This window comes from Notothenia rossii (assembly GCF_949606895.1).
Source record: "Notothenia rossii genome assembly, chromosome: 9".
In the NCBI taxonomy this organism is placed as follows: Eukaryota; Metazoa; Chordata; class Actinopteri; order Perciformes; family Nototheniidae; genus Notothenia; species Notothenia rossii.
Window position 1 is genome coordinate 6,657,324 of NC_136907.1, and position 24,233 is coordinate 6,681,556.

The 24,233-nt window shown below is 40.1% G+C and overlaps 5 protein-coding genes across 5 annotated transcripts; 3 read left to right on the forward strand and 2 right to left on the reverse strand.

The window, feature by feature from the left end:
* Positions 1–5,446: 5,446 nt before the first annotated feature.
* On the forward strand, positions 5,447–6,439 carry LOC307018089 (histone H2B 1.2-like). The gene has a single exon (XM_079648162.1). The coding sequence runs from the start codon at positions 5,460–5,462 to the stop codon at positions 5,835–5,837; it is 378 nt and encodes a 125-aa protein (XP_079504288.1). The 5' UTR covers positions 5,447–5,459; the 3' UTR covers positions 5,838–6,439.
* A 146-nt stretch (positions 6,440–6,585) lies between these two features.
* On the forward strand, positions 6,586–7,390 carry LOC307018087 (histone H4). Its single transcript, XM_079648160.1, has one exon. It carries the CDS (start codon positions 6,632–6,634, stop codon positions 6,941–6,943), a length of 312 nt encoding a protein of 103 aa, XP_079504286.1. The 5' UTR covers positions 6,586–6,631; the 3' UTR covers positions 6,944–7,390.
* Positions 7,391–9,193: 1,803 nt separating this feature from the next.
* LOC307018085 (histone H1-like) lies at positions 9,194–10,865 on the forward strand. The gene has a single exon (XM_079648158.1). The coding sequence runs from the start codon at positions 9,742–9,744 to the stop codon at positions 10,354–10,356; it is 615 nt and encodes a 204-aa protein (XP_079504284.1). The 5' UTR covers positions 9,194–9,741; the 3' UTR covers positions 10,357–10,865.
* Positions 10,866–12,260: 1,395 nt separating this feature from the next.
* LOC307018838 (histone H2A-like) lies at positions 12,261–13,326 on the reverse strand. The gene has a single exon (XM_079649289.1). The coding sequence runs from the start codon at positions 13,318–13,320 to the stop codon at positions 12,937–12,939; it is 384 nt and encodes a 127-aa protein (XP_079505415.1). The 5' UTR covers positions 13,321–13,326; the 3' UTR covers positions 12,261–12,936.
* Positions 13,327–14,173: 847 nt separating this feature from the next.
* On the reverse strand, positions 14,174–16,024 carry LOC307018083 (histone H1.5-like). The gene has a single exon (XM_079648156.1). The coding sequence runs from the start codon at positions 14,944–14,946 to the stop codon at positions 14,284–14,286; it is 663 nt and encodes a 220-aa protein (XP_079504282.1). The 5' UTR covers positions 14,947–16,024; the 3' UTR covers positions 14,174–14,283.
* Positions 16,025–24,233: the final 8,209 nt, after the last annotated feature.

Genomic DNA, 24,233 nt, shown 5'->3' on the forward strand with positions numbered 1-24,233 from the left:
CGGGAACACCACCGAAAGTCGGACAAAGGGATAACACTGATTGGCTGTTATGCTAGCGAATCAGTGCATGAGAAGCGTTAACGGAAGTGAGGGAGGTAAACAAATGATTTAAAATGGAAGATGGAATACACACGGACGGCTATTTCACCTCATCGGTTTATAGAGCTCCTATTCGTTCATGTTTTCAATGGACGAGAGTGAAAATGGAAAGAAAAACGCTATTTGTTGTTTGTTTATATAACGGAGTCTGTTCTTCTTCTCTGTCTTCCGGTTGTTCCGGTTGTTGCCTCTTTTGAATGATGAATACACACTACCGCCGCCTGCTGGTAAGGAGAGTTATTGCCACTTACGCATACGCAGTTCATACGTGCTCGGCTCGGATTTGCGGTGTGTTCCAGTGCGCGAAGTCGGCAAATACGCAGGAGAGTCCGGCGACGCAACAGTCGGTGTCGGCGTCGGCGACTTCTCAGGTGACTGGCCGGTGTATTTGGGCCTTTACAGAGGAAGCCAGGCAGTGCAGAAATAATACACTCATGGAAAACCCGAGAATATTGGATAGAGTAGAGGTCTTAGGGGATCAGTTGGACCTGCATTTTAGTATGTTTGAGTTGAGAAGAGCAATTATTAGTGCTCGTCAAACCACTCCTGGGAAAGATGGTGTTTGTTACAAAATGTTGGAACACATGACAGATAACACTCTAGTCATTGTGTTAAGGTTGTTTAATAGGGTGTGGGATTCTGGTCAACTTCCTTCAGTGTGGAAACAAGCGATAATAGTGCCCATTCTAAAGCCAGGGAAAGACCCTTCAGATCCATCTAGCTACAGGCCTATTGCCCTGAAATCTCATTTATGCAAAATCATGGAAAGAATGGTTACAGAAAGGTTAACATATATCTTAGAAAGTAAAGCTCTGTTGTCCCCATATCAAAGTGGGTTCCGTAGGGGTCGGAATACAATGGATTCTATATTGTGATTAGAATCAGACATAAGGAAAGCACAGACCAACAAGGAAGTAGTGATTGCAGTCTTCTTTGATATTGAAAAGGCTTATGACATGCTCTGGAAGGAAGGACTACTAATCAAGTTAAAATCATTGGGAATTAGTGGTAAAGCATATAATTGGGTTATGATTTTTTTACTGGACAGAAAAATACAAATAAGAGTAGGTGCAGAATATTCAAGTGTTTATGCTGTGGAAAATGGTACTCCGCAAGGTAGTGTGTGTAGTCCGCTGCTGTTCAATATAGTGATACTTGACATTTTTAATCAAGTTAATCCAAGTATGGGAAAATCTTTGTATGCAGATGAAGGGGCTTTGTGGGCAAAAGGCTGCAATGTAGCACATGTTGGAAAGAAAATACAAGCTGCAATAGTGGAAGTGGAGAAATGGACAAATAAATTGGGATTCAAACTGTCAGTAGCTAAGACGCAGGTCATTTGTTTTACAAAACGGCATAACATTGCTCCTATATCGTTAAAATTGTATGAGCAACCTCTTGAACAGGTTAATACAATAAGATTTCTTGGAGTTTGGTTTGACAGAAAGCTAACATGGAGCAATCATATCGGAAAAGTTCAAAATAAATGTAAAAAAGTCAACAATGTACTTCGGTGTTTGGCGGGACAAGAGTGGGGAGCAAGTAGGTCATCACTTCTGAATATATATTGGGCACTCATGAGACCTGTATTCGATTATGGGTGTATAGCGTTCATGGCAGCAGCAGAATCAAACCTTAAAAAACTGGATGTCCTACAAGCTCAGGCTCTGAGAATTTGTCGTGGAGCTTTTAAAACATATCCAGTATCAGCAATACAGGTGGAAATGGGAGAAATGCCTTTAAGGATAGGAAGAGTGAAGTTAATGTTGGCATACTGGGTAAACCTTCAGGGGCACAGTGATAGTCATCCTGCGAAAAGTATTTTGAAAGACTGCTGGGAGCACAATGAGTCACATTTAATATGTTTTGGATGGATTGGCAAGTTTAAAGCAGCAAGTATAGGTTTGAATCAAATACAGTATTGCCCCACAGTTCCAATCTCGTCCATTCCACCCTGGTTATTCCCATTGCCAAGTGTAGACCTCAATATACAAAGGGAGTTAAAGGAAAATAAATAACTACCAGTATGGCGCATAGTACAGAATTATTTTGCAAGATATCACTCAGACTCAACAATCATATTTACAGATGGTTCCAAAGATCCAGAGACAGGGCGTGCAGGGGCAGCAGTATACATCCCAGTGAGTAATTCACATATCAAGAAAAGGGTAACAGACCATGTGTCAGTATACACCACAGAGTTGTTGGCATTGGTGCTGTCATTGAAATGGATAGAGGAGAAAGAAATACATAATAGTGTAATTGCATCTGACAGCTTTTCAGCATTATCGAGTATACGATCTTCATCTAGAATGCACATAATAAATGAAATATATCTAATTTTATATAAAATGCAAATCAAAGGCATAGCAACTCGTTTCATCTGGGTTCCTGCTCATGTTGGTGTGGAGGGTAATGAACAGGTGGATATTCTGGCCAAACACTCAGAAGTAGGAACATAGACATAGAAGTTCCACTCAGTAAAGCGGAGGCTAAAACATTCATACAGAGATATGCACAAACAACATGGCAAGATCATTGGGACCTTAGTGATACAGGAAGACATCTTTATAAAATTCAAAGGTTTATGGGGATGGAAAGAAGGTGGGGTTTAAAAGAAGGGAGGAAAATGTCATTTCTCGGATAAGAATAGGTCATACAGGTCTCAATCATACATTAAGTATAATAGGAAAGCATCCAACCGGAAAGTGTATACACTGTAGCCAGCCAGAAACGGTTGAGCATCTTTTACTGCTTTGCAGGAAATATAGTACTCAGAGAAATGTGTTTTTCCAGACACTGAAGAAAGCAAAATTCCATGACTTGTCGCTATCAGGGCTGTTAGGGAAAACATCAGACAATATCTATTGTGAGATTATTAAGTTTCTAAGAGAAATTGATAAATTTAAAATAATCTAGAGTTTTGGTTCTTTGTTTTGTTTATTTTGTTTATTGTTTTCTAGTCTCTTGTCCACACTCCAGTCCAGTTGGGGGCGGTAATGCACCTACAAGTTGGTTTGCCAACCGCCAATAAACACGAAAGAAGAAGAAGAATAAAAGTATGTAATGTCTTGTTGCTTTGTTTGTCTGCCCGTTGACTTTGTTGTGTTTAGAATATATGATATTCAATAAAGAAAAAAGAACAACATCAGAAGAAAAAGCAGCAATATGGAGATAAGACTTTATTTATCCCCAAGGAAACCGGGTGCCAGAGTTGCAAAATATTCAATATAATAATCTAAGTAATGATAAAAATAGTAAAAAAAAGTAGAAAAGCTAATTGAACAAGAACAAAAATAATGACCTTAAGAAATGTTTGTCCCAGCGTTGCAGTTAAGACACCCCTGCATTAAGATAATGTGAAATTGTGTCCACCAGAGAAGGCTGTTGTGGAAGATAGTAGGCTATACAACAATTTTGTAGAATAAACCATAATAGTAGGAGTCTTTCTTCTGCTGTCAGGTTTGGGTGAGATGTAAACATAATGTTTTTCTGCATATGCAACTGGGATCCAAATATATATATACAGTGGGGCAAAAAAGTATTTAGTCAGCCACCAATTGTGCAAGTTCTCCCACTTAAAAAGATGAGAGGCCTGTAATTTTCATCCTAGGTATACCTCAACTATGAAAGACAAAATGAGAAAAAGAAAAAAAAAATCCAGAAAATCACATCGTCTGAGTTTTAAAGAATTTATTTGCAAATTATGGTGGAAAATAAGTATTTGGTCAATAACAAAAGTTCATCTCAATACTTTGTTATATACCCTTTGTTGGCAATGACAGAGGTCAAACGTTTTCTGTAAGTCTTCACAAGGTTTTCACACACTGTTGCTGGTATTTTGGCCCATTCCTCCATGCAGATCTCCTCTAGAGCAGTGATGTTTTGGGGCTGTCGCTGGGCAACACGGACTTTCAACTCCCTCCAAAGATTTTCTATGGGGTTGAGATCTGGAGACTGGCTAGGCCACTCCAGGACCTTGAAATGCTTCTTACGAAGCCACCCCTTCGTTGCCCGGGCGGTGTGTTTGGGATTATTGTCATGCTGAAAGACCCAGCCACGTTTCATCTTCAATGCCCTTGCTGATGGAAGGAGGTTGTCACTCAAAATCTCACGATACATGGCCCCATTCATTCTTTCCTTTACACGGATCAGTTGTCCTGGTCCCTTTGCAGAAAAACAGCCCCAAAGCATGATGTTTCCACCCCCATGTTTCACAGTAGGTATGGTGTTCTTTGGATGCAACTCAGCATTCTTTCTCCTCCAAACACGTCTAGTTGAGTTTTTACCAAAAAGTTCTATTTTGGTTTCATCTGACCATATGACATTCTCCCAATCCTCTTCTGGATCATCTAAATGCTCTCTAGCAAATTTCAGACGGGCCATGTACTGGCTTAAGCAGGGGGACACGTCTGGCACTGCAAGATTTGAGTCCCTGGCGGCGTAGTGTGTTACTGATGGTAGCCTTTGTTACTTTGGTCCCAGCTCTCTGCAGGTCATTGACTAGGTCCCCCCGTGTGGTTCTGGGCTTTTTGCTCACCGTTCTTGGGGTCATTTTGACCCCACGGGGTGAGATCTTGCGTGGAGCCCCAGATCGAGGGAGATTATCAGTGGTCTTGTATGTCTTCCATTTTCTAACAATTGCTCCCACAGTTGATTTCTTCACACCAAGCTGCTTACCTATTGCAGATTTAGTCTTCCCAGCCTGGTGCAGGTCTACCATTTTGTTTCTGGTGTCCTTTGACAGCTCTTTGGTCTTGGCCATAGTGGAGTTTGGAGTGTGACTGTTTGAGGTTGTGGACAGGTGTCTTTTATACTGATAACGAGTTCAAACAGGTGCCATTAATACAGTTAACAAGTGGAGGACAGAGGAGGCTCTTAAAGAAGAAGTTACAGGTCTGTGAGAGCCAGAAATCTTGTAAAAAATATCTCACTGGAATACAAGCGAGCTCTTTGTTTGTTATTTATATATTTATGCATTGTGTGTTTTGTGTATTATTGATGTAACTTTTGTATACTTTGTATTAGATTATATTATAAAAACATTTAAACATCTGTATATACATTGAAATAGTTCTTATATATATATTTAATTGAAGACATATTATATATCTGTAATCGAAGAGCTATTTCAATGTATCTATTTGAAATAATAATACTATTTAGATTTCAATAAAAATAAATGTTTCTCTTCTATTCTCCAAATCTATGCTCAAAGGGTGATTTGTTCAGCGCATGCTCAGTACCCAACCAATCCCTTGCGAGCAACAGCACAGTCTCATTTGCATCGGATGAATATATATAGACCACGCTGTAACTCGGATATTTCATTCTACTTTGTGAACCATTAACCGTTGATAATGCCTGAAGCAGCCAGCGTGAAAGCCCCCAAGAAGGGCTCCAAGAAAGCGGTATCAAAGACCGCCACCAAGACCGGCAAGAAGAGGAGAAAGTCCAGGAAGGAGAGCTACGCCATTTACGTGTACAAAGTGATGAAGCAGGTGCACCCCGACACCGGCATCTCTTCCAAGGCCATGGGCATCATGAACTGCTTCGTGAGCGACATCTTTGAGCGCATCGCCGGGGAGGCCTCTCGTCTGGCTCACTACAACAAGCGCTCCACCATCACCTCCAGGGAGATCCAGACAGCCGTCCGCCTGCTGCTCCCTGGAGAGCTGGCCAAACACGCCGTGTCTGAGGGCACCAAGGCCGTGACCAAGTACACTAGCTCCAAGTAAACTTTGCTGCTGATTGACCAACAACACAAAGGCTCTTTTAAGAGCCACCCACTACTTCTATTGATGTATTCCTCAATTTTGAATAAGTGTACAACTTGATGCATAATCCATGGATCCTAACCGTAAATCCCTTAAATATAAAATGCATATATTTCTCACATGTTAATAGTTTACTGAGCCTCGTTACAGCTCGCCCCACAATGGCTCTGTTAAAAAACAACGTATGCATATTTTTAAAAGTGTAATAAGTATACTTGCATATAAACAGGGTTTTACTACATCACACCCTGAGAAAAACCATTTTCTTCACATTGTATTATTACTAATTACAATGCAGACTTGTTTTCTTCTATGATATAACATTCTTTAAGCTCTTACTTAGTCAGCACTAAAGTACTTTGAGCATAGGTTTCCCTGCAAACTTAATTTTAGTGGATTCCAATTAAGTGTTTTTGCTCGAAGCAATCAAAGAGAACTGTCAGCTCAGAATTGTAATAAAATGCAGGTGCATTATACTTGTCTTTTTTAATTTGTAAATGTAATTCGGGGTTTTTATTACATATTAAGGAATCTTTTATCAGCAAACCTTTAGTATAAAGCCTGCGCGAATTAGATAAACAATATTTAAAAGAAACAAAATGTTGGAAGACGATGTGGAGGCTGCAGCGTTGGCCCCGCCTAGCAGCTTTCCCGCTCTCCGTCTTCTCTTAGGTCCGCAGTTATTATATAAATACTGCCGGTCAGACAGTATCTACCCATTCGTTTTGAACGATCCGATCAATCAAGACTCGAAAATGAGTGGAAGAGGAAAAGGAGGAAAGGGACTCGGCAAAGGAGGCGCCAAGCGTCACCGTAAAGTTCTCCGTGATAACATCCAGGGAATCACCAAGCCCGCTATCCGCCGTCTGGCTCGCCGTGGCGGAGTGAAGCGTATCTCTGGTCTGATCTACGAGGAGACCCGTGGGGTGCTGAAGGTCTTCCTGGAGAATGTGATCCGTGATGCCGTCACCTACACCGAGCACGCCAAGAGAAAGACTGTGACCGCTATGGATGTGGTGTATGCTCTCAAGAGGCAGGGCCGCACTCTGTACGGCTTCGGAGGTTAAATACTCACAATCTGACAACAAAAACACAACGGCCCTTTTAAGGGCCACCCATATCCTCAAATTAGAGAACTCCATTCCCTCATGATACCGCATTAGTGAGCACTAGAAGTTGGTGCAGGCGAGAGTTTTTTGTCATTGAAAAAATATGTTCAGGATCAAAATGTCTAAAAAACTTATTGCAAATTATGTGCGGGACATTAACTGTATGGAAACAGTAGCAATCGTACGTACTCACAGTAAATACAGGTATATCTATATCTTAATAGTTTTGCAACTCACATAAATATTCCAATTCTGTATAGACTATTCCGCACAGTTTCCATTATTGTATTCACTTGTACTATTTATCTGTCTTATGTGACCTAAGATTTTCATTCTCATAACTGCACTGTAGCATGACAATAAAAGCCTTGAATCTTGAAATATCTCAATACATTGGAAAAGTGAGTCTCACATGGATTCATTTCACACAAAGTGAATTATTTCAAGTGTTTGAAGCTTTGTGCTCAAAACAATAACTGTCTGATATATTTGCAAAGCGATATAACAAATGCGTATATTTTTTAATTTAAAAGTATGAATAATTTCAACGGATTACTGGAATCTACTGACTTGTAGAGCTTGTTTGACTACATTGTTGCAATCGGACATACTCAGTAAATACAGGTATATATATAATACAGGTTCGCAACTCACATATCATAAATATTCCTATTACTGTATAGACTATTCTGAACAGTTTCTATCATTCTGTTTCGATTATTTTATTCACTTGTACTATTTTATCAGTCTTATTGTGTTGCACTGTTGGAGGAGCCTGTGACCTAAGATTTTCATTCTCATAACTGCACTGTAGCATGACAATAAAAGCCTTGAATCTTGAAATATCTCAATACATTGGAAAAGTGAGTCTCATATGGATTCATTTCACACAAATTGAATTATTTCAAGTGTTTGAAGTGTTGATGATTACAGCTTACAGCTAATGAAACCCCAACATTCAGTATCTCAGAACATTTGAATATTGAAAAAAGTTCAATATTGTAGACTCGGTGTTTGGGGAACCATGTCATCTGCTGGTGTTGGTCCACTGTGTTTTATTAAGTCAAAAGTCAACGCAGCCGTCAACCAGGACATTTAGAGCACTTCATGCTTCCTTTTTCTGAAAAGCTGAATGCCGATTTTATTTTCCAACCAGGACTTCGCACCTGCCCACGCTGCTGATTGAATAATAATAATAATAATAATACATAATATTTATATAGCGCCTTTCACGAAACCCAAGGTCGCTTCACAAGTCGGGCAGGGGGGGGAGTAGACCATGGAGATACTGTGCTTCATTGGTCAGCAAACTCACCTGACCTAAACGCCATAGAGAATGTATGGGGTATTGTCAAGAGTAAGATAAGAGACGCAAGACCCCTCGACGCTGACAAGCTGAAGGGCGCTATTGAAACAACCGTGGCTTCCATCACACCTCAGCAGAGCCGAAGGCTGATCTCCTCCATGCCACGCAGTCATTTGTGCAAAAGGAGGCCCAACAAGTACTGAGAGCAGAAACATGAACATACTTTTTTATATGCCTGACATTTCTGTATTATTATGACATCAATTATGTAATATTATAATTTTCTGAGAAACTGAATGTTGGTTTTTTATTAGCTGTGAGCCGTTATCATCTTGTTAACATGTACCTGTAGATACATGTTCCAGTTGATGGTAAACAAAACACATAAGAACAATATGATTTATGCAGCTGAGCTGAGATAGTTATTGTTCCACTTAAGAGTTCTTAAAGAAGTTGGTTGTTTGATGCTGTTGCATTTCCTCATATTTAACTATATTTTGTGGATTTAATGTTATAATCATAAGAAACACTATGTTGAAGAGCTAAACAAAATGAAGTACATTGTTCTAAACTAACATTAAAAAAACACAATGTAAAAATGTAATTAAAATGGATATTATGTATGCACACATTTCATACATAGTGTGTGTAACATAAGGGAAACAATGTCAAGTTTACATTTACAGATCAGTGTCTCTTAAAAGCCACTCTTGTCCTTTTTATATTTGAATTAGAACATTAAATCAGCATCAAGTTTTCTGATGAGTGTCAGTGAAACAGTATAACTAAGCTGTATTTGGCACGCTGTTTGATATAATTAATAGCCTAACTTTGAATAATTAAATGAGTCCTCCTCACCTGGAGACATGTTCTCAGAGAGCAACTTTAATGGGAAGCATAGTTAAACCGCACCCTATGCCCCGGATCATCAGTGTGTTTGCTCCTACCAGAAAACTTCACTTTATTATAATATCATAAACAAAATACAGCTGTTATTTACAGGGAGCCCCTGGACACACATGTGGGTCACTTGAAAACAGCTTTTATCAAAGATTTGGTGCATTTGAAATGTTTTCAGTAGAAGAATTAGAGGGATAAGCAGCTGAACAGTGCTGGCCACAGCGGGGGAAATGTGACGATTGGAAGCTCCACAAACACAATTCAGTGAGCATCAGAGCTATACATGATTTCAAAATGAAGCGAATCAAGTCCGCTATCAGTTCCATTAACAGTCAGCCTTCAGTACTTTTTCCACAATGAGTTTGGAGGCTTTTATCAGTGAAGAGAAAACACAAGTGGAAAAGTTTTCAGACTGCGGAGTGGCGCCACGGGCTTAGTTGAGTCTCCACGGTTCTCATGGTGTGTTTAAGGGCAGCCCCTGCTCTGCTCTCTCCAACAGTTCAGTCAGACTCGTGTTAGTGTGAGCAGGAACAGAAAACTTAAGCAGAAAATGGCAGAAGTCCCTCCAGCCGCTGCACCGGCCAAAGCCGCCAAGAAGAAGGTTTCCAAGCCGAAGGCAGCTGGCCCCAAAGTCAGCGATCTCATCGTTAAAGCTGTGGCCGCATCCAAGGAGCGAAGCGGCGTGTCTCTGTCCGCCGTCAAGAAGGCTCTGGCTGCCGGAGGCTACGATGTGGAGAAGAACAATTCCCGCGTTAAGACCGCCATCAAGAGCCTGGTCGTTAATGGGACTCTGGTCCAGATCAAGGGCATCGGAGCTTCCGGATCATTCAAGATGAGCAAGAAGGTTACCGAGCCTAAGAAGCCCGCAGCCAATAAAGTCGCTCCTAAAGCCAAGAAGCCCGCAGCCAAGAAACCTGTAGCGGCCAAAAAGCCCGCGGCAGGAAAGAAGTCTCCCAAGAAGGCAAAGAAACCCGCAGCAGCCATGAAAGCAGCCCCCAAGAAGGCCACCAAGAGCCCGAAGAAGGTCGCTAAAAGCCCCAAGAAGGTCGTTAAAAAGGTTGCAAAGAGCCCCAAGAAGGTGGTGAAAAAGGCCCCTGCTGTCAAGAAATCCCCCGCAAAGGTCGCCAAACCCAAAGCGAAGAAGGCAGCACCCAAGAAGAAGTGAGCTGTCATCAGACTGATCTGACTAAGATCCACAAAAGGCTCTTTTAAGAGCCACCCATTTTGTCATTAATGAGCATATTTCTTGTGTCAATAACTGCAGTCAGAATAAGATGAGAGACGAGATTCAAAACGTCTTATTATGAACACGTTTGCTAGTATTTTGATCTCTGACATCGAAACAGTATGCAATTTGATAATAATGAATAACCTTAATATTCAAATAACGTCATGGTTATTATACATAAGGGGCAATCCGATTAACAGTGACAGTACTGTAGAATATGTACAAAGTCCAGAAGGGTAGTTAGCGCTATAACCAGCCCACAGCACACACAGCACACACTACAGTCAGATTAATGCCATTATCTTCCTAACTGTTTCTTTTGCTTTATTTCTGTTTCCGTACTTGAATATTATTCATTGTGTTTTATGTGTATTATTAATGTAACCTTTGTATATCATGTACTGCCCAAATAATATAAAATAAAGTTTTCTTTAAAAAAAAGTAAAGGATGAGAGATATATGCAGGGTGCTTGTGCAAACTGACAGCTGTTAATGTACTTATTTATATGTTTAATTATTATAAAAAGCAATCAACAACATTTAAATTAAATAATTGAAGATTTGACACTGGTATAATACATATATAAGTAACATAAAGAGAGCACGTTTATATTCCAATGAGACTCAGTTCGGTCACAGACTCAAAATGCCCCATGGCTGAGTCTGGGATTTGCCCAGGGTTTTTCTTCTCCTTAGTTCAGTAAGTATTTGTTTCACGATGGTGCCACTGTTTATGATCGTCTGATTTAGTATCATTTTGCACCTGGTTTTCCAGATTTTCATACATGTGATACAAATTACCAACTGAAAAAGTTCCCTGTGTTTATTGTCCATCCCCTCATCCAGAATACAATACATAATATCATTTCCTATTGATTGCAGCCGAGACGTAGGTGGTAATTTTGTAGGCAATATTGCCTTTTTTAGGCATGATGCCAGGCTGGGATGTTGACCAATTGAACAGCTTTTAACAACCGACTACTATTTATTTTTTAAATATAATTATTTCACATTTAAATGTAATATTTACATAAACTTATATATTAAGATATTTTGTAAGAAATTGTATATGTATCTTAAAGTTAGTGATATTGTAATTTTAAAACTGGTTTTCCTCAGAGAACGAGTTAGGGTTTGTAGTTTTGTAAAATATTATAGTAACTCAAAGATATTGTCAAGGACATGTCAAACTTTCAGAGCAATTGAAAGTACATTTCTTATAAATGTTGTTGTGAACACAAAATACAAGGCGGCCAAGCAAAACCACATATTGCGAAACACGCCCAGACACAGAATGTAAGTGAAAATAAATGCAGAAATACAATAAAGATATGTAATAATGTGTGTTCTGTATTATTCTCAAATTTTATTTTTGTATTTATATTCCTGTTTTTATTTATTCCTGTTTTTTTCCCTGTATTTATGCATTTAATGTATTTGTTTACTCATGTCACGTTCTTTCCTCCATAGCTGTGTACTCGTTGTGTGCATAAAGGTACAAATTCACTCAAAATCACAGCAGGAACTTTAGTTGGGCGTTCGTTGTTTTGGGCTCAACATATACCTTATTTTGGTTTCAAACCCTGTTTAAGTTTTGCACCAAATGACACATCCCCATTGTAGCCATCCACAGACAGATGGGAGACGAAGAGGGAGAAAATGAAATGCAGGAAGTGTTGATTGGCCGAGAAAAGACAGACAAAGTAAATTAAGAGCAAATGACAGTGTTTTCAGGTAGAATCAGCATGTGGGCCGTGGCTCAGGTGGAAGGCAGCTGACTTCCAGCTACATGTCATCATGTAGTTAATACATGTATACATGGATGTTGTTGAGCCTTTCTGAGCCTATAACATGGTGACGTTTATAAATATTATTTAGGAATATAAATCCCTATTTCCAAAAATATCTGTTTGCAGTGTTTACCAGCCTCCTTAGGCTTTTCAATCGTTACACTTGAATACATACAATATTGATTACATGAAAATATGATTTAATCTTCATGGTTCAGTTATTCTAAGGCTTTACTGATTGGGAACTGTAAAAGAAAGATCACACTGTTGAGACGTCTTATCTGCCCATTTTACACACTTTGACTGACAGGGGGTTGTGGATTAACCCTTTTGAGAATCAATGGACTGCAATTCTTCACTTTCACTCTACTAATTTCTCTGTACATCAAGTTTATTGCAGGTACATTTACATATCTGCTTTGGTGTAGGGTGGTGCAAACAAAAAGATGATAAGCTTGTGAGTGGGTTAAGATATATCAATTCTGGTATGACACTATCAAACATTAGGTTAAAGTATGTATACAAAATGTAAAATGCATCACCTAATAAATATATACTACTTCACACAATCAATGACATGCAACAGTGTATTGTAGTTTAAAGTGGCAACTGTGCAGATGTACTGTCTAAAACTATCTTTGTTTGACACACAGAATTTGCTTTTCAAAAGATGTGGGTGGCTCTTAAAAGAGCCTTTGGGGTGTTTAATGAAGCGGGTTCTGAGTTTTCACTTCTTGGCGGGCTTCTCGGTCTTCTTGGGAAGAAGCACAGCCTGGATGTTGGGCAGCACGCCTCCCTGAGCGATGGTCACTCCTCCCAGCAGCTTGTTCAACTCCTCGTCGTTGCGGACGGCGAGCTGCAAGTGGCGGGGGATGATACGGGACTTCTTGTTGTCCCGGGCGGCGTTTCCAGCCAGCTCCAGGATCTCAGCGGTCAGGTACTCCAGCACAGCGGCCAGGTACACCGGGGCTCCGGCACCGACACGATGAGCGTAGTTACCCTTCCTCAGATGCCTGTGGACACGGCCGACGGGGAACTGGAGCCCGGCACGGGATGAGCGAGTCTTGGCCTTGGCTCTGGCCTTTCCTCCGGTCTTGCCTCTTCCTGACATCTTCTGTTAAGGATAGCAGAAAACAATGTTTCCTCAACGATATGTGGTGGCCTATATAGTGAACATCTGGCCGCTGATTGGTCAGATCGAGTGGTGCTACCATCGACCAATCAGAGAAGCGTTAGTCAATTCACTGTGTCAAGTACACATCTCACATAACCGCACATAATTAAATCATCGAATAACATATACTATAAAATAGATCTGACTATACACATATACTCAAACAATATAGTGTATTCTTAGAGAAATATTATAAAATGAAGTATACTTTAAAGGATCAAAGTGAAGCACACTATACGATAGTTTGGCATGATGAAGTGACAAGACAAATGAACAATGTGACCATTAAAGTATATCCAATATAATCCTTGGGGGTTTAATTATTAAACACACAAAATAAAGTACAATTATTCATTTATTATCAAAATCAGGAGCTAATCCAATCTCCTCAAGTGAATTAAGAGTCACAATTATATGTAGCATTAAATAAGTTTCGATCCACACATATTCAAATAAAATACTATGTACATTTATATGAAGTTATATAGGCCTACAAAATATTTACATAGGGCTTATACACAATCAAGTATATGGGAAAATGTGTATGTTGAGTGACTCTAAGAGGAGCCTTCTGTGAAGTAGATGTCTACTAATATAGCAACATAATAAAATGTGTTGTAAAAAAAGAATGTATAACGATTATGACAATATTAATGATATATAATTCAATGTTACAATAATGTTAATAAATATCGTTTTGATTGAAGTCATCTTCTAATTAACTAACTTATACAATAATGATAAATAACCACAATGTCTATTGGTTTTGCGAATAAATATGGAGCCGGTGTAAACAAACTTGTATTTATGCAAAATGATAATATTATAAAGGAGAGTGCTCTTTTGTTGTATGTGGGTGGCTCTAAAAAGAGCCTTTTGGAGATGAAGCAGATGTTCTGTTTACTTCCTCGATGCTTTCCTGGCTGGTGCCTTCTTCGCTGCTTTGGCAGCTGGTTTAACCACCTTCTTCACAGCTTTCTTGGGGGTTACTGTCTTCTTGGGGGTCGCTGCCTTCTTGGGTGCTGCCTTCTTGGCCGCCACCTTCTTCTTCGGGCTCTTTGTAATCTTCTTGACGGGGGTTTTCTTGGCAGTAGTAGCAGGCTTCTTCGCCTTCTTGGGTGTTAGTGCCTTCTTGGCTGCTGGCTTCTTCGCGGCGGGTTTCTTCGCTGCTGCTGTTGCCGCCGGCTTCTTGGCTTTGGCTGCGGGCTTCTTCGCTACCTTCTTGGGCTTCTCGGCTGCCTTGAAGGAGCCGCTGGCTCCGGATCCCTTGACCTGCACAAGTGATCCCTTCTCGAGTAACCTCTTCACGGCGCGTTTAATGTGAGCGGTGTGTTCGTAGCCCTGAGCGGCCAGCGCCTTCTTCAGAGCCTGGTAAGAGATACCTTTACGGTCCTTGGAGGCGGTGACCTCATTCAAGATGAGCTCAGCGGCTCCAGGACCAATCTTTTTCGCCGGCTTGGCTGCCTTCTTCGGGGACTTGGCGGGTGCCTTTGCTGGTGCCTTTGCTGGTGCCTTTGCCGGGGCGGCGACGGCGACTTCAGTGGGAGCTTCTTCTGTTGCCATGATGCTGTCAGGAGGATTCTCGGTGCTAGTCTGATGAGACGGATAGAGAGATCCCAGCGAAGAGAGGAATTTAAACACACCATGAGAACCGTAGAGACTCAACTCAGTGTCTCACACAGGAGCTGATGAAAAACTGTGCCACTTTGTGCTTTCTCTTCAGCTAAAACTGTAAAAAATACACATTTAGAGAATGAGTTGAATTTGAAAGGTTAATCGAATTGATAGCGAATGACTTTATCTTCACATAGAAGCGAAATAAAGCTTTAAATATTGTTGTGTTTTTATTGGGAAGCCTTTAAACCTCCTAAAACTACTGCCGTGAGAAGGACTAATCTGAGACTTTTTCCTATAAATGATCTCCTGAACAACCTAAAATGCTTCATAGTCCCACTAAAACCAGTAATATAGTTAGGTAAGATGTTGTTTTAAAGACTCAAGGTAAAAAAAGGCAGTATTTGTAAACAATTATTTGTTAAACAGAGGTTATTCTGGTGTCTGCAAACACACTCCCATCAGGACAGGCCCTGGCTGTGTTCTAAATACAGTCTTTGTTACTCAACAGTGAGAGACCTTAATTTAGCACAGCTTTTCTCATGTATATCACAATTCAACTATATTTATATAGTAGTATGATTTATAATAACAATCTGAAATGTATTAGACAGATTATATATAACCCTGTAATGACAGAAAGGCTCATACAGACACGTACTCCCTCTGTTAGTATATGAACACCCTTTAACTGTCAAACTTGTTTTTTTTTTTAATTCTGAGAAAAATGGAAAGTAGCCTAATTTATACTTGACGCATAAACAGGGGATCATGAATTCAAATGAATAATACCCATAAAACCTGTTTGTGTTATAATGTGATCAGAATTATTACATTCAAGGAGATTTAGAAACGTATGACACTTGTTTGATGTAATTTGATTAATACAAGTTATTTATTTGCCAAATTGCTGCCCTCTTATTGCTATTGTGTTTTTACATTTAAGATACTTCTGACCATAACTGTCATAAAATGCTTTGAATATGTAATGTAGTCTGAGGCATTGTTCTAATTTGTCAAGAGATGTGCTATTTTTCGTATAATTTATTTAATGAGAAAATGCAAATGTCCCAGTTTTGTGGTGAATAAAGATTATCCTATATGTTAAATTCACCTATCCCTTATTTCTTGTTTCTTTTTTACTTATGTGCAAAAAATATAACGGATACCATCGCCTTTTTTAAGAACCAATCTCATGGAAAATGAGCATTGTGAGTTGGGCAACAACCTAAACAACTGCAGTTCAGACAGATCAAAAAAAGAGGCGAGTAAACATCATAATAATAATACATTTTATTTTTAGGCGCCTTTCATGACACCCAAGGACATCGTACAATTTGTTTAAAAAAGGAGGATCACTACAGTGAGGCAGATTTGAACAGATGGGTTTTTAATTGGGATTTAAATATGGTGTTTGTGTCTGACTATCGGATGTGCGGGGGGAGGGAGTTCCAGAGTCTGGGAGCACTGGAGCTAAAAGCCCGAGCACCAGTGGCGGCCGGCCCATAGGGGCGCCGCCCCACCTCTTCCCACATACAAAAAAAAATATTAAATAAAAATATATGTATTTCAAAAAAAAAAAAATTCAAAAATATATATATTTTTTATTTTTAATGAACAAGGTAAATATCATACAATTGGTATCAGTAAAATGTATAATCTACAATAAAATCTTGTTTAAAATTGAGTTACGATGTCTAAAGTTACTGATAAGTCACATGTTTCCTGCCTGGCCTTGCCCTTGGCATTAGTTTATCATTACGGGGCGCTGCCCCCGAGCCAAACAGCAGCAACTAGCACGTTGCAAAAGTCTCAATAGTAAACTGTGCCGCCGAAACATAATTTCAGCCAATCAGCGCCGTCAAATATTTTGGTCACGAGGGCGCTCACTCGGCGCCCACGTTGCTTACGTGCGTTGACGTGAGTTGTTTTTTAGACTCGTGAGGAACTGTAACGCAGTCTAGGGGGAGCCGTGACGTCATCTTCAATGAGCTCCCCAGAAAAACAACAAAGCTGTTAGCTCTTAGCACTCAGAGCTCACAGCTCTTCATATCTGTTCAGAAACTAGACAAAAGTTAAACAAGTACAAACCACATACTGTCTGTGTCATGGCGAATACAGTCGCTGGTTTATTTATGTCTGTATAGGCCGTTGTTGTGAGTGTGGACGGTCGGAGCATTTACAACGTTAGCTTAGCCAAATCTCCATTAGAAAACACGCATTTTAAAAGGTTTTTCGCCTGCCGTCTGTCTGCAGACTTGTCAAAGCCTTAATTCATGATTTTTACTATCCGGTATCAGTATGTTGTTACTTCGGCATCATTTTGAAACGTGTATTACAATTAAATCACGGTCAAATATGTTCATCTTGTTGTAGTTGAAGCCCCCTTGACAGCGATTCTCTCTCTAGTTTAGACTGCGGTCAAGCGAGCCTCCACTCGGAAAAACCTAGTCAAGCCAGCCCTCATAAAGGACATTCTGATGTACAGTTTCAAAATAAAAGACCTTTGGGGACAGGGATGATCGCTCATATATGAGACTTCAAAGGTATTTTATTTTGAAACTCTACATCAGAATGTCCTGATTTTTTCTGAGTGATTACATGGGGTGTACTGCTATCACTCTGGAGTGAGATGGATCTATGATACTGGACAGTTTTGGTTTTATTCTCATCTAAAAACAGGGATGATAGCTCATACAATAGAGATTTCAAAGGTCTTTTATTTTGAAACTCTACATCAGAATGTCCTAATTTTTTCTGAGTGACTAGATGGGATGTCCTGCTATCACCCTGAAGTGAAATGAGTCTTTGATACTGGACAGTTTTAGTTTTATTCTCATCTAAACACAGAGGGATGATTTTTTTTTACTCTACCGCAATGCATAGGATATTCGCGCACCGCAATATCACGTGAGGGCTGGCTTGACTAGGTTTTCCCGAGTGGAGGCTGGCTTGACCGCAGTTAGTTTAGCATTCCCGACTCAGCCTGGTTAGGGGGGGGGGGGCAGGTTATGTAGGGTTTATCAGTGAGTAGTAGGTTTTTGAAGTTGATACGGGATTGAACGGGGAGCCAGTGGAGTTGGATGAGGATGGGGGTGATGTGTTCCTTGGACTGCGGTCAACTCAGCCGCCTCTCGCATTTGCTTGGTCAAATGAGCAGCGCTTCATTTTTTAGTGCGCAATTAATTGCGTCTTTACGGTAATCGCCGAGAAGCGGCGCGGACGGTAGTACAAGAGTTTATGCTATATTTGATCAATGATAATTGATGAGGGATAAAATAATTTGTTGCCATAAGTTCTTAATAAAATTAGTAGTGCTGGATTCAGTACTACTTGGACTACTACCAAAAGTACAATCAAGTACTTTTACTGTGTACTTTTTGAGTAATACTCGTTTAAACTCCTCTCCTGAGTACACAAATTAATGTATTCTGCTATCTTTGATGAGAGATAAAAGGATTCGTTGAAATAAGTTCTTAATACAATTGATACTGTTGAACTCAGTACTACTTGGACTAGTAGCACAAGTATAATCAAGTACTTTTACTGTGTACTTTTTGAGTAATCCCCTGTCAAACTCCTGTCCTGAGTACACAAATTAATGTATTCTGCTATCTTTGATGAGAGATAAAAGGATTTTTTGCCATAAATTCATAATAAAATTGGTACTGTTAGATTCAGTACTACTTGGAGTAGTTGGAGTAGAATCAAGTACTTTTTGAGTAATACTCTGTCAAACTCCCCTCCAGAGTACAATAATTCATGTATTTGCTATGTTTGATGTTTTTTTGCCATAAGTTCTCAGTCTGCTGGGCTTTTTGGATGAGGGAGCTGATGTTCTGCTCCCACTTGAGTTCCTGGGCGATGCTGGTGCCCAGGAAGAGGAAAGACTTCACAGCAGTGACTGGGGAGTCACACAGAGTGATGGGGGCGGGTGGGGCTGCGTTCTTCCTAAAGTCCACAACAGTCTCCACTGTCTTGAGAGCATTAAGCTCCAAGTGGTTGTCCCTGTGCCAGGTCTACAGCGGAATACATTATTGTACTCAGGAGGGGAGTTTGACAGAGTATTACTCAAAAAGTACACAATAAAAGTACTTGAATGTACTTGTGGTAGTAGTCCAAGTACTCTGTCCAGCAGTACCACTTTCACTGAGAACTTATGGCGAAAAATCATTTTATCCCTCATCAAATATAGCAAATACATGAATTATTGTACTCGGGAGGGGAGTTTGACAGGGTATTAGAACATGTACAACAAATAAATAATCTACCTAACACCAATGTCCTTACTTTTTGTGTTAAGTTTAATTTATTTAAGGGAAATCAATTAAGTTGAATTTGGCAGACAAGAGAAAACAAGAAACCAAATGTAGAAACCCAACATTACCTTGATAAAATACAAACAAAATGTAAGGAATTATAAATGTGTTCAGGCTAATTTTCAGCATTGACACAAATCAACCAATTTAAGGACTAATTAAAAACAAAACAAACATGTAGTTTGTATTTGTTTTCGGTTTATCATGGGACCTTGTCGATATAATTACTGTTAGAAAAACAACTATTAATCACAAAATGCTTCACTAGATATAGCTAAACCCTCCCAAAAAGCCTAAACATATTATTCAGGTGGATTCCTAATACACAAACACATGTCACTGTTTTATAGCTTCAGAAAATATGTTGGCAAGAGTTAAATAATAATCATTCGTGTTTTAACACATTTGAGGCAAAATAACTCAATTTTGAATGATACAACATCTACAAATAGAGAATATACTTAAAAAATATGAATCAGTTTTGATTTGAGTTTAATCTTGATCATCTGCATATAAAAATGTGTTTGCTAACTTAAATGTTAAATTACATTCTCTTTTGTTCAAATTGCTTATAGCCTACTTCCAGTGCTTAATTTGTAAATCATAAGGTGCCGGAACGCAAAGTACATATGACAGCTCAGGGATGACGAGACGCGTACAGGTCCCGGAACGTATACAGAAAAGGTGCTGAAAACAACATGAAAATGTCCACTTGCAACGCTGTGGGACTTACAAGCCTCAATTTCAAATAGTATCCATGGTATAAATGTTATGACGATAATTTATAATTTTTTAGGCTAGTACGCACAACATAGGCAAATGCCCACATCACCACAGGTGGGACTTCAGTATACAACCAGCAATTAATTTCTCAACAGGTTTAACGTGTAAAAAAAATATTTATTAGGCCTATTCAAAGATTGGCACGGCGGCCTATTAATAGACAGTATGTTTGCTCACCATATTTAGTTGTTTAAAACACCCCACATCACGAGCATGTCCGGATTGTCCTCTATCTGTTTTTTTCTGCTTTTACTGCGTGTGTCTGTGGCAGTTCTGTGTCCTTTGGCCACCCAGGACCTCACATACGGGACTGGATTGAATTTAGCCAGGGGGAGTCCAACAAGATTTAGGAAGAGTAATGATGACATGGTAGATGTGAGCAAAGAGCTACGGTTGGGAGTGCAAATCAAGTTCATTTGAGAAAATCCGCGCTCACATTCAGCACTTGCAATGGGAATGCTGTTGACAGCAACAAGTAACTCCATCAGCTCATCGGGGGTGTCTTTACCATCTGAGTCTCTGTACGTTCTGTAGGCCCGTATGACTGCGCGCGGGTTGGCAATGTTGAAGCGCTGACACAGTGACTCGACCTCAGTCTCTCCATACAGCGCACCTGCGTCCTCGGGCCAGTATTGTGCATAAAGCACCTTCAACTCCTCAATGAACTTGTTATATCCAGTTTTATCTGGCATCCAGCCTCCTTGAGATAACATACGGTCCTCCAAGTTCTTGGCCACAGTTAGAAAAAACTGACCTGTCGCTGGACGTCCCACACTCTTCTACGCTCAATGCGCTCTCCTCTCCTACTGAATCTTCCTGCTGTAAGCCAGCTGGGTGATTCTCTGAAATCGGTGCACTTTGTGTCCCACAGGTTAACCTCAAAGATTTTCATATAAAGTAAACCACAAAATGCATTTTAAAACAGGAAATGGAAAGATCCACGTGTCTTTGCATTAAAACACACAAACATATTAAAAAAATTATGTTTTGAAAAATGTTATGGCTTGCTGAGACGTAGAGTTCAGCCAAATGTGCATGTCCCAACTGAGCAAAGTAACTTTTTCATTTAATATAAAACAAATAAAAATAGTCAATAACCACAAGTTTTTTCTGCTAATATAATCATTTTCCTGTTTACTTTAACCTGAATTAAAAAAAATTGAGAAAAAAACATGAATTATCTATAGAATAGCACTATTTAATCACGTCCCCCAGTTTTGTTCAACCCCATAACAGCATACCAATCCCCCCCTTTAAAAAAAGAATGGTACAGTCCAACTTCCTCACCACCCAGGAAGTGACATCACTCAACATTTTCCTGCTGAAACTTTAAAGAGAGGTAAGTGTGAGCATACTTTCTTAGCTATATTTCATTGTTTTTATTGTCAGAGTGACATCGTAAAGCTCAACCTTTCAACACTGTTACGTACATAAATCATATTTACTACTGTTTGAGAAAAAGTAAACAATTACCTTGGGAAAATATATACATTTCTTGTTTTCCTCATGCCATGGGGTGCTCCATAACCTAGCTAATGTTGACTTATGGCTACATTAAGCTAAAATCTTCAACCCCGTAACATTCAACCCTGTAACAAAAAACACTGTTACGGGGTTGAATCACTGTTACGGGGTTGAATTATTAGGGTTGAAGGTTGGACTGTTCTCTAGATGCTATTTCATGTTATTTCATATTATTTTCATATCAGATGGCTAAATCAAATGCAGAGAGGCAAAGAGAGTACAGGGCGAGAAGAAATGCAGATTCACAGAGAAGGGAAGAATACCTCAGGAAAGAGCGTGAGCGATGGAACAGAGATACAGAAGAAGGGAAAAAGAAATCGATCAATGACCTGAGTAAGAGGGCTCAAAGGTGTAAGCGGAAGGAGTGGCGGAAGGCTAAAGAAAGACAGAAAAGGAAAGCTGAGATTGAAAACATTGGACCTATCTCTCTAACCCCTCCACATACTCCTGACAGTGAGATTCAAGATGCTGTGCAAGCCAGACCAGGATCCTCACGGTGAGGGAAATATGTGGTTAGAAATAGTGCTTGGTTTAATTATGCTTGTTTAAAAACACTGCTATACACTGCTTTATACATGATTAATCGGATTATTCTAGTAGCTCATAAGAAATGCACATTTGTAGGAAGGTAGCCATTGTTTACTGTCTTTAGTAGTGAATTCAGATGCCCCCTACACACACACACACACACACACACACACACACACACACACACACACACACACACACACACACACACACACACACACACACACACACACACACACACACACACACACACACACACACACACACACACACACACACACACACACACACACACACACACACACACACATTGGGGTAAATTATTGCACCCTAGTGTCCTAGTGAATGTAATTGCTATGTCACTACTAATGTAACTACTAATCTATAAAACTAACGATCCCCTTTTGTATGGTTTCATCTTAGTCATTCAGCAGGCAAGAAAGCATCCAGAAAAGCAAGAGACAAACTGCGCAAAGAAATAGAAGAACTACAAAGGCAACTAAAACATCAGAAGAAGCAGAAAGAAAAGTACAAGAAAAGACTCCAGCGAGCAACCAAGAATAAAGACTCTCCCAGGTCCAAAGTCCGTCAGTTGCTGAAGAATTGTACTGTGAACAGCAAGGTGAGGAGAACCTTACTGCACCATGAAGCCCTCATTCATGACATTAGGAGGAAGTACAAGAATGCCAGAAATGAAAAAGGAAAAAAAACTGTTGCTGAGGTTGTTGTCGGGAAGATAGTCAAGAAATACAGGCTGCAGAGGTGGTCTGAGAAAGCACTAGGCTTTTCAAAGAAACGCAGGACCTTGTGTGAGAATGAAGACCTAAGTAATAACTCCACCAGACAAGCTTACAACAGGTACACTGATAAATCGCTGGTGAGCAAGGTGAAGACATTCTTCACAAGAGATGATGTGAGTCGGATGACGACGGGGAAAAAACAAACAATAACAAAGAAGAAAATTAAAATGCAAAAAAGATTCCTTGTAGACACGATGAAAAACCTTCACAGGAATTTTCTGGCAGAAAACCACCCCAGTCACATTTCCTATGCCTCATTTTGCCGGCTGCGACCCTTTTGGGTTGTCCATCCCTCCCTTTCAGACCGCGACACATGCCAGTGCAGGTTACAAGAAAACCTGGGCTTTCTGGCTGACAAGCTTTGTCAGCTTAAGCTTATTGGAACATCACATTTAGAGAGCCTCACAGAACTTGTCTGCTGTGACATTAGCAGCAAGGCCTGCATGTATGGAGAATGTGTAGATTGCAGGAAGAGAATCGTTCCCCTCTCAACCTCATATAATGGTGCACAGAAGGTGACCTATGTGCAGTGGGCCACAGAAGACAAACCAAAATTAAATGATGTAGAGAGCTCGGTCGCAAAAATAACAGTTAAAAAAACCATTGAGAGCAGTCAAGAGGAGCTTGCAGAGAAATTCCACACACACCTCACCAAGTTTAAGAGGCATCTCTTCAACATCAGGCAACAGTATGCCTATTACCGTGGACTGCGCAGATGCATGGCCAATGATGAATGCCTTATCCACATTGACTTCTCTGAGAACTTTTCCTGTAAATACAGCAATGAGATTCAGTCAGTACACTTTGGATCATCCCACCAACAGGCCACACTTCACACAGGGGTCATCTATGTTGGTGCAACCCAAGAACCAACCTGCTTTACATCCATCTCACCATCCAAGCACAAGAGTCCAGCTGCTATATGGGAACATCTGAAACCTGCACTTGATTATGTGCAGACCACACACCCAGAGGTGTCTCTTGTGCACTTTTTTAGTGATGGGCCCTGTACACAGTACAAGCAGAAAGGAAACTTTTTTCTCTTCAGTACAGAGCTTGACAAGAGAGGACTGAGAGGGACCTGGAATTTTTTCGAGTCCAGTCATGGCAAAGGAGCACCAGATGGTGTTGGTGCTGCCTTAAAGAGATCAGCAGACAACCTCATCAGCCATGGCCGGGACATCAACAATCCTTGTGAGCTCTTCAAGGCCCTCTCTGAGACGGACACTTCCATCAAATTGTATTTTATCGAGGATGAAGCTGTTGAGCAAGCACTGCAAAG

What these genes read in the sequence shown, in the direction of transcription:
- LOC307018089 (XM_079648162.1), top strand. Translation starts at nt 5,460, where the DNA reads ATGCCTGAAGCAGCCAGCGTGAAAGCCCCCAAGAAGGGCTCCAAGAAA.
- LOC307018087 (XM_079648160.1), top strand. Translation starts at nt 6,632, where the DNA reads ATGAGTGGAAGAGGAAAAGGAGGAAAGGGACTCGGCAAAGGAGGCGCC.
- LOC307018838 (XM_079649289.1), bottom strand. Translation starts at nt 13,320, where the DNA reads ATGTCAGGAAGAGGCAAGACCGGAGGAAAGGCCAGAGCCAAGGCCAAG.
- LOC307018083 (XM_079648156.1), bottom strand. Translation starts at nt 14,946, where the DNA reads ATGGCAACAGAAGAAGCTCCCACTGAAGTCGCCGTCGCCGCCCCGGCA.
- LOC307018085 (XM_079648158.1), top strand. Translation starts at nt 9,742, where the DNA reads ATGGCAGAAGTCCCTCCAGCCGCTGCACCGGCCAAAGCCGCCAAGAAG.